Source organism: Salmo salar, chromosome ssa01 (assembly GCF_905237065.1).
Source record: "Salmo salar chromosome ssa01, Ssal_v3.1, whole genome shotgun sequence".
Taxonomy (NCBI): domain Eukaryota; kingdom Metazoa; phylum Chordata; class Actinopteri; order Salmoniformes; family Salmonidae; genus Salmo; species Salmo salar.
The window spans coordinates 12,265,523-12,281,224 of record NC_059442.1 but is presented as its reverse complement, the minus strand read 5'-3'; the positions used below and the strand labels follow the sequence as shown (position 1 = coordinate 12,281,224).

The following is a 15,702-nucleotide window of genomic DNA, read 5'->3' as shown; positions in this document are numbered from 1 at the left end:
AGGTTGCACTGCCGGGAACACAAGGGACTCGTACATGTGCACTTGAAATCCTTCTGTTTTTTTATTAGGCCAGGAAAAATAATCTTAATCTCACAATGTTCACCTGTTGTCTGGAATCTGCTGTCATGGCAGCAATGAGCCGATATCACGTGTCCCATGGAATGAAAGCTGAGGGATCAACAAAATGAAACAAACCAGTTTTGATTTCTGGGGTAAAAATATATTGGAGGGTATAGTTGCCCATTCATTTCAATTGCGCGCCTCAAGAGACTGGTGTTTGGCTAGGGGTGTTTCTGTGCTGCATGCATGATGGTAATCACCAGTGGTTAGTTCAAACCACCATATCATTCTGCCAGGTAAGCCTACTTTGCAGTTTATATTTTAATTGGGTAGGTTTTATGGGAAAGCCTTTAGAAGTGACTGTTTCGGCATTGCCAACTGGCTACAGGAAGTGGTAGACAAAGGCATTCCCATGCCGTAACTTCTGAAGGTTGCAAGAAATACCAATGACTGTTGCGTTCTTTACATGTGGGCTAAGGAACTGAAGGGAAAAAAACTGTTCCCAAATGCTCTGTGTGACCAACCGCAAACAGCCTTGTAAAATATTTACATTTTAGTTATTTAACAGACTTGTAGTAGTGAGAGCATACATTTTCGTACCAGTCCCCCATGGGAATGGAACCCAGGCGTTGCGAGCGCCATGCTCTACCAACTGAGCCAATGACAAAATCTATCCACGGGTGTTCATTTCAGGCACTGATCATGTGATTAAGATAAGTAGGGCAACAATTCATAGTGTGCAAGTAGTTGTATATTTCATTTTCATTGTGGCCTGATTATCTACACTGCGATCTGAATGTGAACTACTCTTTTTACCCTGAATAATAATATTTGATTCCCTGTCTCTCTGTAGTATAACTTCGTGGGCAGAATCCTGGGGCCTCGTGGACTCACCGCCAAGCAGCTGGAAGCAGAAACTGGATGTAAGATCATGGTGCGAGGCAAGAGCTCCATGAGGGACAGAAAGAAGGTGAGCTCATTGGTTTATTTTCTCTTTCTCTTGCTGCTTTTTCACTAAATTTTTCACACACAAAAAGCCTCTCATTTAAGACCCACTTCTAATTGCCTCGTAGTAAAAAGCCCATTTAGATTTGTTACTCCGCGTGGAGAAGTAAACATTTTACTATAGCCCTACCAGCTATCAGTGTAATATACAAACATAACCTACATAAAATGTAAGAAAGCCATGACTCTGTTCTGGAAAGGCTGCTCAGTGGGAAGTGACCTCTGAAGTGACACTGGTAGGCCTGGGCCAAGGGCTCTTTTCTGGGCTTGGCTGTGGTGATGTGTTGATTTCTGAAAGGCCACCGACGTCACGGTGGTGGCAGTCAAAGATGGCCGCCTCCATCTTCTCAGAATCCCTGGATGTACGGCGGCAACCCAACGAGAGGAAGGGTCAAACATAACATTGGACTGATCATTGGTAGCATATAGTGGTCACTTGTATTATGTAGTTCTGATCTATCCACAGTGGAATCTGTCACTTTTCACTTTTCCTCTTTATAGATATTTCAGAGATGAAATTTTTAAAGCAAATGCCAGCCATTTCTACGACGCCTTTCAAACATGTGCAGGTGCTTTGACAATGCGACAACACGTTATTTTAAAGCCAGACATGCTCATTTACTTTGACGTTTTAGTCATTTAGCAGACACTCTTTACAGAGAGACTTACAGGAGCAACTACAATGAAGTGCCTTGCTCAAGGGCAGATAAACCGATTCTTCCACCTAGTCATATTAGGGATTCAAACCAGCGACCTTTTGGTTACTGGCCCAACGTTCTTAACCGCTAGGCTACCTGCGGTTCGTCCGCAGGCAGCAGATATCCATTCCAGTGTATTTGCACAGGTAAGGTGGAAGAAAGGTTCCCACCGGAGCCTCCATCCTAGAAGCATCAACGGCAGGATGCCCAAGGATTCCCACCGGAGCCTCCATCCTAGAAGCATCAACGGCAGGATGCCCAAGGATTCCCACCGGAGCCTCCATCCTAGAAGCATCAACGGCAGGATGCCCAAGGATTCCCACCGGAGCCTCCATCCTAGAAGCATCAACGGCAGGATGCCCAAGGATTCCCACCGGAGCCTCTATCCTAGAAGCATCAACGGCAGGATGCCCAAGGATTCCCACCGGAGCCTCCATCCTAGATGCGCCGCTTTCTAGCTCTAGGGGTGGGATCTCTTTCTATACCACCACTGTCATTCTTGGCTAATTTTTTTGTATTTCTCTTCATCTCCTTTGGAGTTTGTTCATTGTCACAGCACTGGTTAGTACACTGCTCAAAAAAATAAAGGGAACACTTAAACACCACAATGTAACTCCAAGTCAATCACACTTCTGTGAAATCAAACTGTCCACTTAGGAAGCAACACTGATTGACAATACATTTCACATGCTGTTGTGCAAATGGAATAGACAACAGGTGGAAATTATAGGCAATTAGCAAGACACCCCCAATAAAGGAGTGGTTCGGCAGGTGGTGACCACAGACCACTTCTCAGTTCTTATGCTTCCGGGCTGATGTTTTGGTCACTTTTGAATGCTGGCGGTGCTTTCACTCTAGTGGTAGCATGAGGCGGAGTCTACAACCCACACAAGTGGCTCAGGTAGTGCAGCTCATCCAGGATGGCACATCAATGCGAGCTGTGGCAAGAAGGTTTGCTGTGTCTGTCAGCATAGTGTCCAGAGCATGGAGGCGTACCAGGAGACAGGCCAGTACATCAGGAGACATGGAGGAGGCCGTAGGAGGGAAACAACCCAGCAGCAGGACCGCTACCTCCGCCTTTGTGCAAGGAGGAGAAGGAGGAGCACTGCCAGAGCCCTGCAAAATGACCTCCAGCAGGCCACAAATGTGCATGTGTCTGCTCAAACGGTCAGAATCAGACTCCATGAGGGTGGTATGAGGGCCTGACGTCCACAGGTGGGGTTTGTGCTTACAGCCCAAGACCGTGCAGGACATTTAGCATTTGCCAGAGAACACCAAGATTGGCAAATTCGCCACTGTGCTCTTCACAGATGAAGCAGGTTCACACTGAGCACATGTGACAGACGTGACAGAGTCTGGAGACGCCGTGGAGAACGTTCTGCTGCCTGCAACATCCTTCAGCATGACCGGTTTGGCGGTGGGTCAGTCATGGTGTGGGGTGGCATTTCTTTGGGGGGCCGCACAGCCCTCCATGTGCTCGCCAGAGGTAGCCTGACTGCCATTAGGTACCGAGATGAGATCCTCAGACCCCTTGTGAGACCATTTGCTGGTGCGGTTGGCCCTGGGTTCCTCCTAATGCAAGACAATGCTAGACCTCATGTGGCTGGAGTGTGTTAGCAGTTCCTGCAAGAGGAAGGCATTGATGCTATGGACTGGCCCGCCCGTTCCCCAGACCTGAATCCAATTGAGCACATCTGGGACATCATGTCTCGCTCCATCCACCAACGCCACGTTGCACCACAGACTGTCCAGGAGTTGGCGGATGCTTTAGTCCAGGTCTGGGAGCAGATCCCTCAGGAGACCATCCGCCACCTCATCAGGAGCATGCCCAGGTGTTGTAGGGAGGTCATACAGGCATGTGGAGGCCACACACACTGCTGAGCCTCATTTTGACTTGTTTTAAGGACATTACATCAAAGTTGGATCAGCCTGTAGTGTGGTTTTCCACTTTAATTTTGACCTCCAGACCTCCATGGGTTGATAAATTGCATTTCCATTGATTATTTTTGTGTGATTTTGTTGTCAGCACATTCAACTATGTAAAGAAAAAAGTATTTAATAAGATTATTTCATTTATTCAGATCTAGGATGTGTTATTTTAGTGTTCCCTTTATTTTTTTGAGCAGTATATTTTATTGCTTGTTCCATCTTTTAGAATTAGATTAAGTGGGCGTTAGGTTTCATACACCTCATTTAGAAGCATGGCTCGCCCCGAAGACTGCTCCTCTCGGCTCATTTATTTTATCTCTGATTACTTTTATAATCTTAAGGCTTGATGACCCAGGGCATCTTATTTTCCTTCATTTGTCTCTCTATGGCCCTGAGACCTGTCCAACGCTCGCTGCAATTATAGGCCTATAAACGGACCAGCAGTTTTAACTGCTTCTAATAAATACGAGTCTGAAAAATACGATGCTTTTAAGAGCATGTCATATAAAATGGGGAATAACAAAAGATAAAAAATATAGATTGTGCCACCTCGTAAGTTGGAGGCAAAAATGTACGGGCTCAACCAGGACTGAGAATGGGGTCGGTATGGGAGGCAGTGGGGGCATTACTGCAGATAAGAATGGGTTCTCAATCAACTTACCTGGTAAAATAAGTGTTAAATGGACAAATATGAATAAATGAATCATCCACCTCTCATTGTCACCCCCAGCGCTGAAGCCAACCGTAACACTCAGGAGAGAGTTCCTACCACATAACCAGGAACTTCTTTATCTCTCTTCCTCACCTCGGTCAGTCAGTCTGCCTGTAGTTTCCCCTCCCTGAACCTCCTTGTGTTCTCCCAGACTTCCCTGGAAGAGAGGAGTAGCGGGGGGGAATAATAGTCTTTTTATTCAGGAGCCACTGTTTTTCAGCTCTCAATAATTCAGTTTGCAGCTCCCTCCAGGGGCTTGCCCAGCCCGCCGGTGGCTGGAGCAGTGGAGCAAGGGGGAGTAGGAGTAGAGGAAGAGGTGAGGCATGTGATAAATGGACTCCCCAGTATGGAGAAATAGGCAGACGGGGGGATTTGACGTGAGAGAAATGGAGGTAGAGTCGTGGCTGCAGGTGACGCCGCCGCTGGGCTGGTGGTGGCGCCGCCGCTGGGCTGGTGGTGGCGCCGCCGCTGGGCTGGTGGTGGCGCCGCCGCTGGGCTGGTGGTGGCGCCGCCGCTGGGCTGGTGGTGGCGCCGCCGCTGGGCTGGTGGTGACAGGTGGTCTCTATGGCTTATTCAAGGAACTCCTCTTCTGGTGGATGCCTGTGTCACAGCTACTGTGTGTAACCTTGAATGGGAGGTGTCTTATGGAATACATAGACTCTGGCTATACATACAGGGCAGCATCTATTTAAAGGTGTTCAAAAAACTACTAAGTAAGAGATCACTAAAATACAGTCAAGTCAATTTGAAGTGTGACCCAACTAGACAACAATTCTGAGCCTGCACATGTTGACCTCGGGTGGTGTTAGAAAGAAGACCGAATTAGGTAATTGCTCACTTGATTGCGTTGCCTTTTTTAAAAAGGTACAGGCTAAGTTTAACGCCCGTTCTCAATAACAAGGCACCTCTTCTAGTGTGAACTGTCAGTCATCTTAAGTCACCACTCTGTTCCCTCCACGTCACCATCATTGATGTGGCAGCGCAGATGGAATAGGAACAGACAGGGGAGACAAACACAGGATAATAACCTGTCCCTGGGATGATGCTTTGTCCTTTGATCAAATAAGGCCTAAATCAGGGAGGGACTCCTCAGGAAATACAGGGGGGAAAAGACGCTGGAGACCATGTGTTCACACTACTACGATCACAGCCCAACTCCTAAAGAACTGCCCGTTTGAAGGTGGTTATAAAAACGGCAGACCCTCACAGACCCTCTCCATGTCACCTGGTAGGAACAGCCTGCCAGATGGGATGCAATCCAATAGTGTGCAGAGCCTGAGATGCCCAGCCCTGAAAGGGTGGAGAGGAGGATCTGATGGTTCACGGTGTCGAGTGTTGGCTTCTTGAGCAGGAGAGCAACTCGGGCCATTTTGAAATCAGAGGTGAGACAGCCAGTGGTCAGGGATGAGTTGACGAAGGAAGAATGGGAGGTCTCCAGAGATGGTCTGGAAAAGAGGGGACTGGGTTGAGCGGGCAGGTTTGTTGGTTGGCCGAACCTCAGGAGTCGCAGGATTTCTTCTGGGGAGAAAGAGATCAAGGGTAGTTCCATGTGAGTGGGACCAGTTGACTCCATAGGCTGAGTGGATATCGTCAACCTTTTCAAAGTGGTTGACAAAATCGTCCCCGTAGACGGAGGAGGGGATGGGGGATTAAGGAAGGAAGAGAATGTGGAAGAGTGTTTCTTAGGGTGAGAGGCAGAAGGTTGTCATTTAGAGTGATAGTGGCTTTAGCAGCCGATACAAAGAAAGAGAAGGTAGAGCGGAGGAAGTGAAAGGATAATAGGTCCTCCGGAAGTTTAGTTTTCCTACATTTTCTCTCAGCTGCCTGCAGGCCTCTTCTCTAGGCTTGCACTGAGGCACTCAGCCACAGAGCAAGAGGGAGGGCCAAGCCGTCCTGGAGGAAAGGGGATGTGGAAAGGGAGGAGAATGGGGTCGAAGAGGCAGAAATCAGTAGACCGGAGGTAGAAGGATTTATCAGAATGTAAAGATGATTGGCTAGAAGAGGAGAGAGTAGTGGGAGAAAGAGAGTGAGCGAAGATTGCAACGGTGCATTGCCATCTGGGTAGGGGCTAAGTGGCTAGGGTTGGAGGAAATGGGAGACCGAAAGGAAACAGTAGGGATCAGAGACCTGGAGGGGCGTTGCAGTAGTAGGAGAGCAGCCTCTAGTAAAGATGAGTGGGAAGTGCTTGGATTTTCTTTCAGTGTTTTAGAGGTGATATGTCTTGATTTAACCAATGCTTTATGAAGCTTGAATAAAATCTTTTAGACTAACGGGAAAAGCATAAAAGTCTACAGATAGTTCCTCTCGTGCTCTTCTTGGAATAGATGGAGGTGGAATCCAGAGACGCTTGGACAGGGCAAGAGCATTTGGACTGTTGGGATATAATGTAATATCCCTTTGAATTTTAGTTCCCCCTTTAGTTCATTCTGACAGGTATTTAAGAGACCTCCGTAAACTTAAATATAGCTCCTTTGTTCCGGGCATAGCTTGCCTTACTTTACTTTGCCTGTCCTACCCCCTGTTGCCCCCAAGTCCCTTTTAGCCTGGTGGAATTTGACTGAAGTGCATCACTCGTGGCTAAGAGGCGCTATTCAGGAACCCTTGGGGACCGGGCGAGCTAGAGGGACAGCTGGCTACAACAGTCGCTTAGTTGTGAAATGTGCATTCCGACCCCGTGTTGCTATAAATAGTATTTTTAGATTTGCACAGGTTCATCCTAGCACCAGCTGACCAGCTACTCCTGTCGAGGGCTATGGAACTTTAGTCTTCCAATAAACCAAACCAGAAGGGATGAGTCAAATGAAACTGGACGTGTGGTGTCTTCCGTGTTAAGAGCATAAACTTGGTCTAGGATTTATTGAGCTCAAGCTTAGACGGGAGGTTCAGTGCGCCACACAAGCAAGTCATTGCCTTTATAGATGTTCTCATAACGTTCATATTTTGGCAAACTCCATTTCTTGGCAGCATGTCTCTCAGCCGGTTTCAGATGTCAGTAAACACAATTCGGTCTCTCTTCAAAGGCCTTCCCTGCCCCCTCCTTCCCAGCATGCCCTGCGGTTGCACCAGGCCCCTGCGTCCCACCACTCCTCCCTGTTTGTCATGCTGTTACTTTTTCTCTCATAGGATGCTGTGTGACCTTGTTCACTGCCAGCCACGGTGGGTAAGTGGTGCTCCGCCCCACTCCTAGCTTTAGCCCTTCTTGAGGCAGGACTATGAAGCCTCAGCCCCCACAGGGCTGGAGATGTCTCTCTGTTTAGTGTTCATTCACTCCCCATCTCTCTCTCGTCTCTCTGCCGTAGTCACACACACACACACACACACCTACAATTGACAGTTAGCCCCTGTTCATCCCTCCACAAACTGTTGACTTACCATGCCTCAACAATAGATCAAAAGCAAACAGCCCATTTGTGAAATAATTTTGGCTTCTGCCAGTTAAAAGTATGCCCTGCTCCCACTGTGGAAAAGGTAAACACGAGAGAGAAATATTGAACTTAATTTTCCCTCTCTGTGTTGGTGTGAGACGGCGGAGTGTGGCAAAGACCAGTATCATGGCAACAGCCCGCTCTTGGCAGAGGAGGCGGGTTACCGGCGGCATGCCACTCCACTCTGGCTTGGCGCGGTGTATTAGTAAACGCTCATAGTCACAAAGGCTTAGAGGAAATGGTGAGCTGAGACCTCACACCCACACAACGGTAAGCTGCTATGCTGGTGTGACCCAAAGCTTTTTAGAGCTCTTTGTGCGGTGCAGCACTGTCAGCAAACGTCTCAAAAGAAGCCAGGTAAATTGAGAGAGCAAGTCAGAATTGAGTGAGTTTATTTATTTAATTTAAGTTAGGTGTGAGGAGTTTTTCAAAACCTGGGTGTGAAGACTTTCATATTGAATTGACTTCTTCCATCCATTTCCCCACTCGCTGTCTCGTCAGTCTAACGCCTGGCCCCATTGTGTTCAGATTGAAATAGCCCTCTTAAGCTTCCACACGACTTGCTCGTCAGTTTGTGAATAAAGCCTGTCCTTCCTTTCCGAGGAGCACCACTCACAATTTAACACCTCGAAGTGCTTCGCGTCCCCCTTTTCAGAGTGAGGTAAACGGCTCTCTCAGGGGCCCATTGTTACCTGGGCACAATTGTCCTGTCACACACCCACCCACCGTGTCAATGTGTCGACAGCACTGTAGGTCTCCTCTGAAAAGGTTAGTCAGATTGAAAAGCCTGCAGGCCTCTGATATACATACATATTCTCCTCAGATGTTTAGTTGCTATAGGGATAGCTGTCAACCTTTTGATGTGGGGCTCTAATAAAGGCAGTATGTCCTTTCACAGCTACATTTCTAAAGGGTCTTGGCCTGTCATCGCTGCCCCCCCCATCCACTCTAATCTCTCTCTATTCTCTTCTTTCACAGGAGGAGCAGAACAGAGGCAAGCCCAACTGGGAGCATCTGAACGAAGACCTGCACGTCCTGATCACGGTGGAGGACACACAGAAGCGCTCTGAGATCAAGATGAAAAGAGCCTTAGAGGAGGTCAAGAAGCTCCTGGTGCCCGCGGTGAGTAGTACTGCCGTGAGGGTTAGTCAGTTTGGTGCCCGCGGTGAGTAGTACTGCCGTGAGGGTTAGTCAGTTTGGTGCCCGCGGTGAGTAGTACTGCCGTGAGGGTTAGTCAGTTTGGTGCCCGCGGTGAGTAGTACTGCCGTGAGGGTTAGTCAGTTTGGTGCCCGCGGTGAGTAGTACTGCCGTGAGGGTTAGTCAGTTTGGTGCCCGCGGTGAGTAGTACTGCCGTGAGGGTTAGTCAGTTTGGTGCCCGCGGTGAGTAGTACTGCCGTGAGGGTTAGTCAGTTTGGTGCCCGCGGTGAGTAGTACTGCCGTGAGGGTTAGTCAGTTTGGTGCCCGCGGTGAGTAGTACTGCCGTGAGGGTTAGTCAGTTTGGTGCCCGCGGTGAGTAGTACTGCCGTGAGGGTTAGTCAGTTTGGTGCCCGCGGTGAGTAGTACTGCCGTGAGGGTTAGTCAGTTTGGTGCCCGCGGTGAGTAGTACTGCCGTGAGGGTTAGTCAGTTTGGTGCCCGCGGTGAGTAGTACTGCCGTGAGGGTTAGTCAGTTTGGTGCCCGCGGTGAGTAGTACTGCCGTGAGGGTTAGTCAGTTTGGTGCCCGCGGTGAGTAGTACTGCCGTGAGGGTTAGTCAGTTTGGTGCCCGCGGTGAGTAGTACTGCCGTGAGGGTTAGTCAGTTTGGTGCCCGCGGTGAGTAGTACTGCCGTGAGGGTTAGTCAGTTTGGTGCCCGCGGTGAGTAGTACTGCCGTGAGGGTTAGTCAGTTTGGTGCCCGCGGTGAGTAGTACTGCCGTGAGGGTTAGTCAGTTTGGTGCCCGCGGTGAGTAGTACTGCCGTGAGGGTTAGTCAGTTTGGTGCCCGCGGTGAGTAGTACTGCCGTGAGGGTTAGTCAGTTTGGTGCCCGCGGTGAGTAGTACTGCCGTGAGGGTTAGTCAGTTTGGTGCCCGCGGTGAGTAGTACTGCCGTGAGGGTTAGTCAGTTTGGTGCCCGCGGTGAGTAGTACTGCCGTGAGGGTTAGTCAGTTTGGTGCCCGCGGTGAGTAGTACTGCCGTGAGGGTTAGTCAGTTCTCCACAAGCAGAAAGGGGGGAATGATACAATCTCTTTTCTGTATTAGGGGTGTGCCGAGTAGTCGGACAAAACCAGTATCCTAACGGATATGAGCAATTGTCATGATACGATTATGATTACAGTATTTTCATTTTTTCTGTTAAAATATATTTTTGCGTGCCAGCAGGTATCTTTCAATTAAGTGAGATTTTGCGTAGTCTGAATAAGTCAGCTGGCTAGTTTGCCTGTCTGCAAAGAGAAGGGCGGGCTGTACATTGATCCTGCTGCTCTGATTGGATAGAGCAAAGCTGTATTTCTCCTTCCGCTCGCTTAGCTTTGTAGTTTCACCTGCTCACTTCTCCTCGCATGTTTCAATCTGATCATTTAGATTGCTCCTGTCTCCTGCTACTACGATAGAGGGTAGTGGGAAACGAGAAAACGCTGATGTGATTTCTGACTGAGTGACCGCAAACTTGTCTTCACGCAGCAAATTGAAGAGACAGACACACACTGCTCCTAATCTGTAGCTTTTCTGGGTATTTTGCCAACATCTATCTAGGCATATTAAAACACTTTTGTGTTTTCCGATCATGAGAATCATCCGATCTATCAACTGTCAATTTACAGATAAGATGATAAATATGAGTATGGCCAGGTCGGCACTCCCCTAGTCTGTTATGAACACAAGCAGGCGATCACGATGAGGCCACATTTCAGTTTGTTCTGTTTTCCTGGATAAAGGACTGGAGGAACAGGGTGTGTCACTTTAAAAACAGACAGCAGTGTGCACCCTGTGAGAGTGTTCTCTCCGTATTTCACTTCCTCACATGATGCCGGAGAAGGCCATGAGGAGCCCGGTTGCCCGCGGCGAACAGACCGGCCGGACAGCTGTACCTCCGGATCCCCTGTCAGGAAGCGAGTTGGAGTGGGTATCTGACCCGTGGAAACGGGGCCAAGGCTCTGCAGGCCAAGCAGCCCCCTTTTGTAATCAGGTTTATTTTAGGGGACATCACGGGCCCATCACGTCACCACACAGGGCCCCCCGGCAATGTTTGGTTACACTCTCTCCCAGAGGCCTGGCGTCACTTGAATCTCTTCAATCCAATGGCTACAGAGAGAATAGCCTCAGATCAACTCCTTTCTCCTTTGTTTTGAGATGAATCCTCAACCTTCCAACTCTTCCGCTTTGTTGCCGTTTCTGAGCGAGGGACAATTTCAACCTCTCTCACGGAGTACGACACCAGAGGCTGAAGCAGAGATGGCGGCGTGTGACTGTGCTGACTGTGTGGGTGACGCAGCGTGAGTCACTGTCAGCCAGGGTGGGGGGAGGTGAATAAACATGCATGTAGACCCAGCTCATCCCTCACTTCCCCTCTGAAGTCATCAGCTGCAAAGAGCCACGCTTATAGTCAAGCTGAGTGTCCCGAGAAATAGAATTTCCCATAAATATATCTTACATTATGCTCTCATGTGTAAGCTCACATTGTCAAGTGAGGAGAGTATTACTGACAGTAGCAGGTTTTCCCTCTACCTTTTACCACAGGAAAGTTTAGTTAATGATCCATTCTAGTAATTCCAAAGTAATTTCCCTATTATACAACCCTCACTGGCTTGGTGGCAGTTCGTATCAGCACAGCGACAAGCTCCTTTTATTTTTACGTAGGGCTAAAAATACTGTTGAGAAGCTGCCGTGAAGCTGCTGTGCCTAGTTTGTTGGCTGAGTGCAGTATTTCCACTATTACTTGTAATAGTCCTGTGTGGCTTCCCAGAATGGCGGCTCATTGGGGTTTATCTCCCCATGAAGTCCCCCAGGGGCTCTTCTCTCTCTCCTCTCTCTAGTGTTGTCATTGTCACTGTGGGTGGGTGGGCAACCCGGGCTGGCAGTAATGCCCTTTATCATGCTAAACTAAATTGGATTAAAGCTGTGGCTATGTCTACCCGGCAACGCACTTTTTAATGAAGGGCATCTTCTCTGCATTTGGCAGCGTGAAATTGTCTTTATTAAATCGCTCGGGGAAACAAATGGGGTCACCGTTTTCGTCAACTTCCTCTTTCAAGGAAATTCTTTACTGTCCCCATCAGGCCGGGGTTGTTGTCTTGAGAGAAGGATGAGACGCTGACTAAAGTTGTCTGTTTGGCCTTGAGGCAATAGCTATTTCAGCCTTGTCTTGTAACAAAAACTGACACCCTTGTGCTGAAATAAGTAAGCCTGATTTCTGACGGCATTTAGACATTGAAATGGGAGCCTCTGCTAGTTGATTTATGTGTTGGCTGATATTAAAACAGGCGTTGTGGGTGTGTGACTCATGTCCCACCCCTTCTCTAGATCACCCCACGAGCCAGAGAGCTTGACTGACTGCAAGGAGAGGGTGCTGATGGAAAGTGGCAAAGGTTCAGCTATTCCCGCCTCACGGCAGCTCCCGATCCCGTGAACTTTTCAACTCCCGACAAAGTCGGAGTAGAGGGAGAGATGAGACGAGAAATGACGGGAGGGGGGAGTTTGATTGAGCTGCTCTTTCAAGTGTGGCTTTATACCGCTGATCCAGCCCCTCTTCACACCCCCTCCTCTCTTCCCTCAGCCCCACTGCCACCCGCCTCAGCATGCTGCTGGTGTGTGCCACAGAGCCTTGCTCTCCTGTCATGTCTACTGGGTAATAAGGCCCTGAACACTGCCTCCAGCATAGCCCTGCTGCACTCTGGCTAACCCTGCAGAGCACCTGCACTAACCCCAGTGGCACCCCTAGCCTATGTGATTAGAACCAGGTAGCCTATGTGATTGGAACCAGGTAGCCTATGTGATTAGAACCAGGTAGGCTATGTGATTGGAACCAGGTAGCCTATGTGATTGGAACCAGGTAGCCTATGTGATTGGAACCAGGTAGCCTATGTGATTGGAACCAGGTAGCCTATGTGATTGGAACCAGGTAGCCTATGTGATTGGAACCAGGTAGCCTATGTGATTGGAACCAGGTAGCCTATGTGATTGGAACCAGGTAGATTATGTGATTGGAACCAGGTAGATTATGTGATTGGAACCAGGTAGATTATGTGATTGGAACCAGGTAGCCTATGTGATTGGAACCTGGCTAACCCTGCAGAGCACCTGCACTAACCCCAGTGGCACCCCTAGTCTATGTGTTTGGATCCAGGTAGCTTATGTGATTGGAACCAGGTAGCCTATGTGATTGGAACCAGGTAGCCTATGTGATCCTCCTTTTCCCAGTGACAGAGTAATGGATTTATTGGCACTCTGATGAGGGTTGGTGTGATTACCTCATAGCAGGCAGGAGATTATCAAAACATCAGTGTCACCCAAAAGTGATATCAGAGAGGGAAACAGATTTTCAATTCGCTGAGGAGAACTCTTATATCGGTCTTTGGCAGGTTGAACACAGGGCCCTCAATCAATTCCAGTCCAGTCTAATTAGGTTGCACTTCCACACAATGTTTTGGTTTGATACAAAAGCATTGTAAATAATTAATTGGCCTTTTTTTAAATATATGTATGTATGTATGTATGTATGTATGTATATGTATTATTATATATTTTTTATAAGCGTTTCTCGCGGATCAGTCATAGAACATTATGGCCCACCGGCTGCCAGCTTGTCATGTTCAGGCTGATAAAGATGTATAGCGATACGTCAGTGTGCATTTAATTTAATGGAAGTGTGTCGTTAGAATTCATCTTTGTCTGGCACAGTTGTAAATGACTTGAATTCTCTGGGCTGGCAGGCTATAGTGAGGTATGTGTTGAGGTTGTAGTTCTCTGGGCTGGCAGGTTGTAATGAGCTATGTGTTGAGGTTGTAATTCTCTGGGCTGGCAGGTTGTAATGAGGTATGTGTTGAGGTTGTAGTTCTCTGGGCTGGCAGGTTGTAATGAGGTATGTGTTGAGGTTGTAGTTCTCTGGGCTGGCAGGTTGTAATGAGGTATGTGTTGAGGTTGTAGTTCTTTGGGCTGGCAGGCTGTAATGAGGGCTTGAGCACAGATGCCTCAACAATCAGAGGTACAGTGCATTCGGAAAGAATTCAGACCCCTTGACTTTTTTCCACATTTTGTTACATTACAGCCTTATTCTAAAATTGATTAAATAGTTTTTTTCCCTCATCAATCTACACTCACTACCCAATAATAACAAAGCAAAAAATTTTTTTTTAAGACAGTTGTCATCATAATGGTGGCTACTTTGAAGAATTCAAAATATAAAATATATTTTGATTTGTTTAACACTTTTTTTGTTATTTCATAGTGTTGATGTCTTCACTATTATTCTACAATGTAGAAAATAGTACAATTAAAGAAAAACCCTTGAATGAGTAGGTGTTCTAAATCTTTTGACGTGTGTGTGTGTGTGTGTGTGTGTATAGATAGATAGAGGTTGACCGATTTTCTTTTTAATTTTAATTTATTATTTTTTTAATGATTTTTCAACACCAATACCGATTATTGGAGGATCAAAAAAGGCCAATACCGATTAATCTGACAATTTTTTTGGGGTGTGTGTGATAATGACAATTACAACAATACTGAATGAACAATGAACACTTATTTATGGGCCCAGCGCAGGCAGAGCCAGCAGGTGAAGGGACTGAGAGCCAAGGCTGACATCACTAGTGCACCACATGCAAATGTCAGGGTCATTGACATGTTCCTTGCACAGAATTAAACATGCCTGTTGCATATCGTTTCGTTACACTATCCATGGTAGAAAAAGTTTTTAACTAGAGGTCGACCGATTATGATTTTTCAACGCCGATACCGAATAGCGATTATTGGGGGGCCAAAAAAAGCCGATACCCATTAATTGGCCGATTTATTTTGTTTATTTATAATAATGATAATTACAACAATACTGAATGAACACTTATTTTAACTTAATACATCAATAAAATCAATTTAGCCTCAAATAAATAATGAAACATGTTCAATTTGGTTTAAATAATGCAAAACAAAGTGTTGGAGAAGAAAGTAAAAGTGCAATATGTGCCATGTAAAAAAGCTAACGTTTAAGTTCCTTGTTCAGAACATGAGAACATATGAAAGCTGGTGGTTCCTTTTAACATGAGTCTTCAATATTCCCAGGTAAGAAGTTTTAGGTTGTAGTTATTATAGGAATTATGACCTTTCGACTGTATTTCATATACCTTTTGACTATTGTATGTTCTTATAGGCACTTTAGTATTGCCAGCCTAATCTTGGGAGTTATAATATAATAAACACACAAAGTTCTCAATATTGTCAAATATTGCTGTTACATTGCACAACCTTCAATGTTATGTCATAATTATGTAAAATTCAGGCAAATTAATTACGGCCTTTGTTAGGAAGAAATGGTCTTCACACAGTTCGCAATGAGCCAGGTGGCCCAAACTGCTGCATATACCCTGACTCTGCTTGCACTGAACGCTGGAGAAGTGACAATTTCCCTAGTTAATATTGCCTGCTAACATGAATTTCTTTTAACTAAATATACAGGTTTAAAAAAATATATACTTCTGTGTATTGATTTTAAGAAAGGCATTGATGTTTATGGTTAGGTACAGTCGTGCAACGATTGTGCTTTTTTTTCGCAAATGTGCTTTTGTTAAATCATCAACTGTTTGGCGAAGTTGAAGTAGGCTGTGATGCGATGATAAATGAACAGGCACAGCATTGATTATATGCAATGCAGAACAAGCTAGTTAACCTAGTAATATCATCAACCA

At 46.8% G+C, this 15,702-nt stretch overlaps 1 protein-coding gene across 4 annotated transcripts in view; it reads left to right on the top strand.

Annotated features, from left to right (window-relative positions):
- The window catches only part of qkia (QKI, KH domain containing, RNA binding a), a 104,017-nt gene that overhangs the window by 47,134 nt on the left and 41,181 nt on the right, over nt 1-15,702 (top strand). For all 4 annotated transcript variants that reach the window (XM_014126319.2, XM_014126141.2, XM_014126225.2 and 1 more), the window contains exons 3-4: nt 914-1,030; nt 8,808-8,951. In XM_014126319.2, coding sequence (XP_013981794.1) covers nt 914-1,030; nt 8,808-8,951 — 261 coding nt within the window. The remainder of the gene's footprint in view (nt 1-913; nt 1,031-8,807; nt 8,952-15,702) is intronic.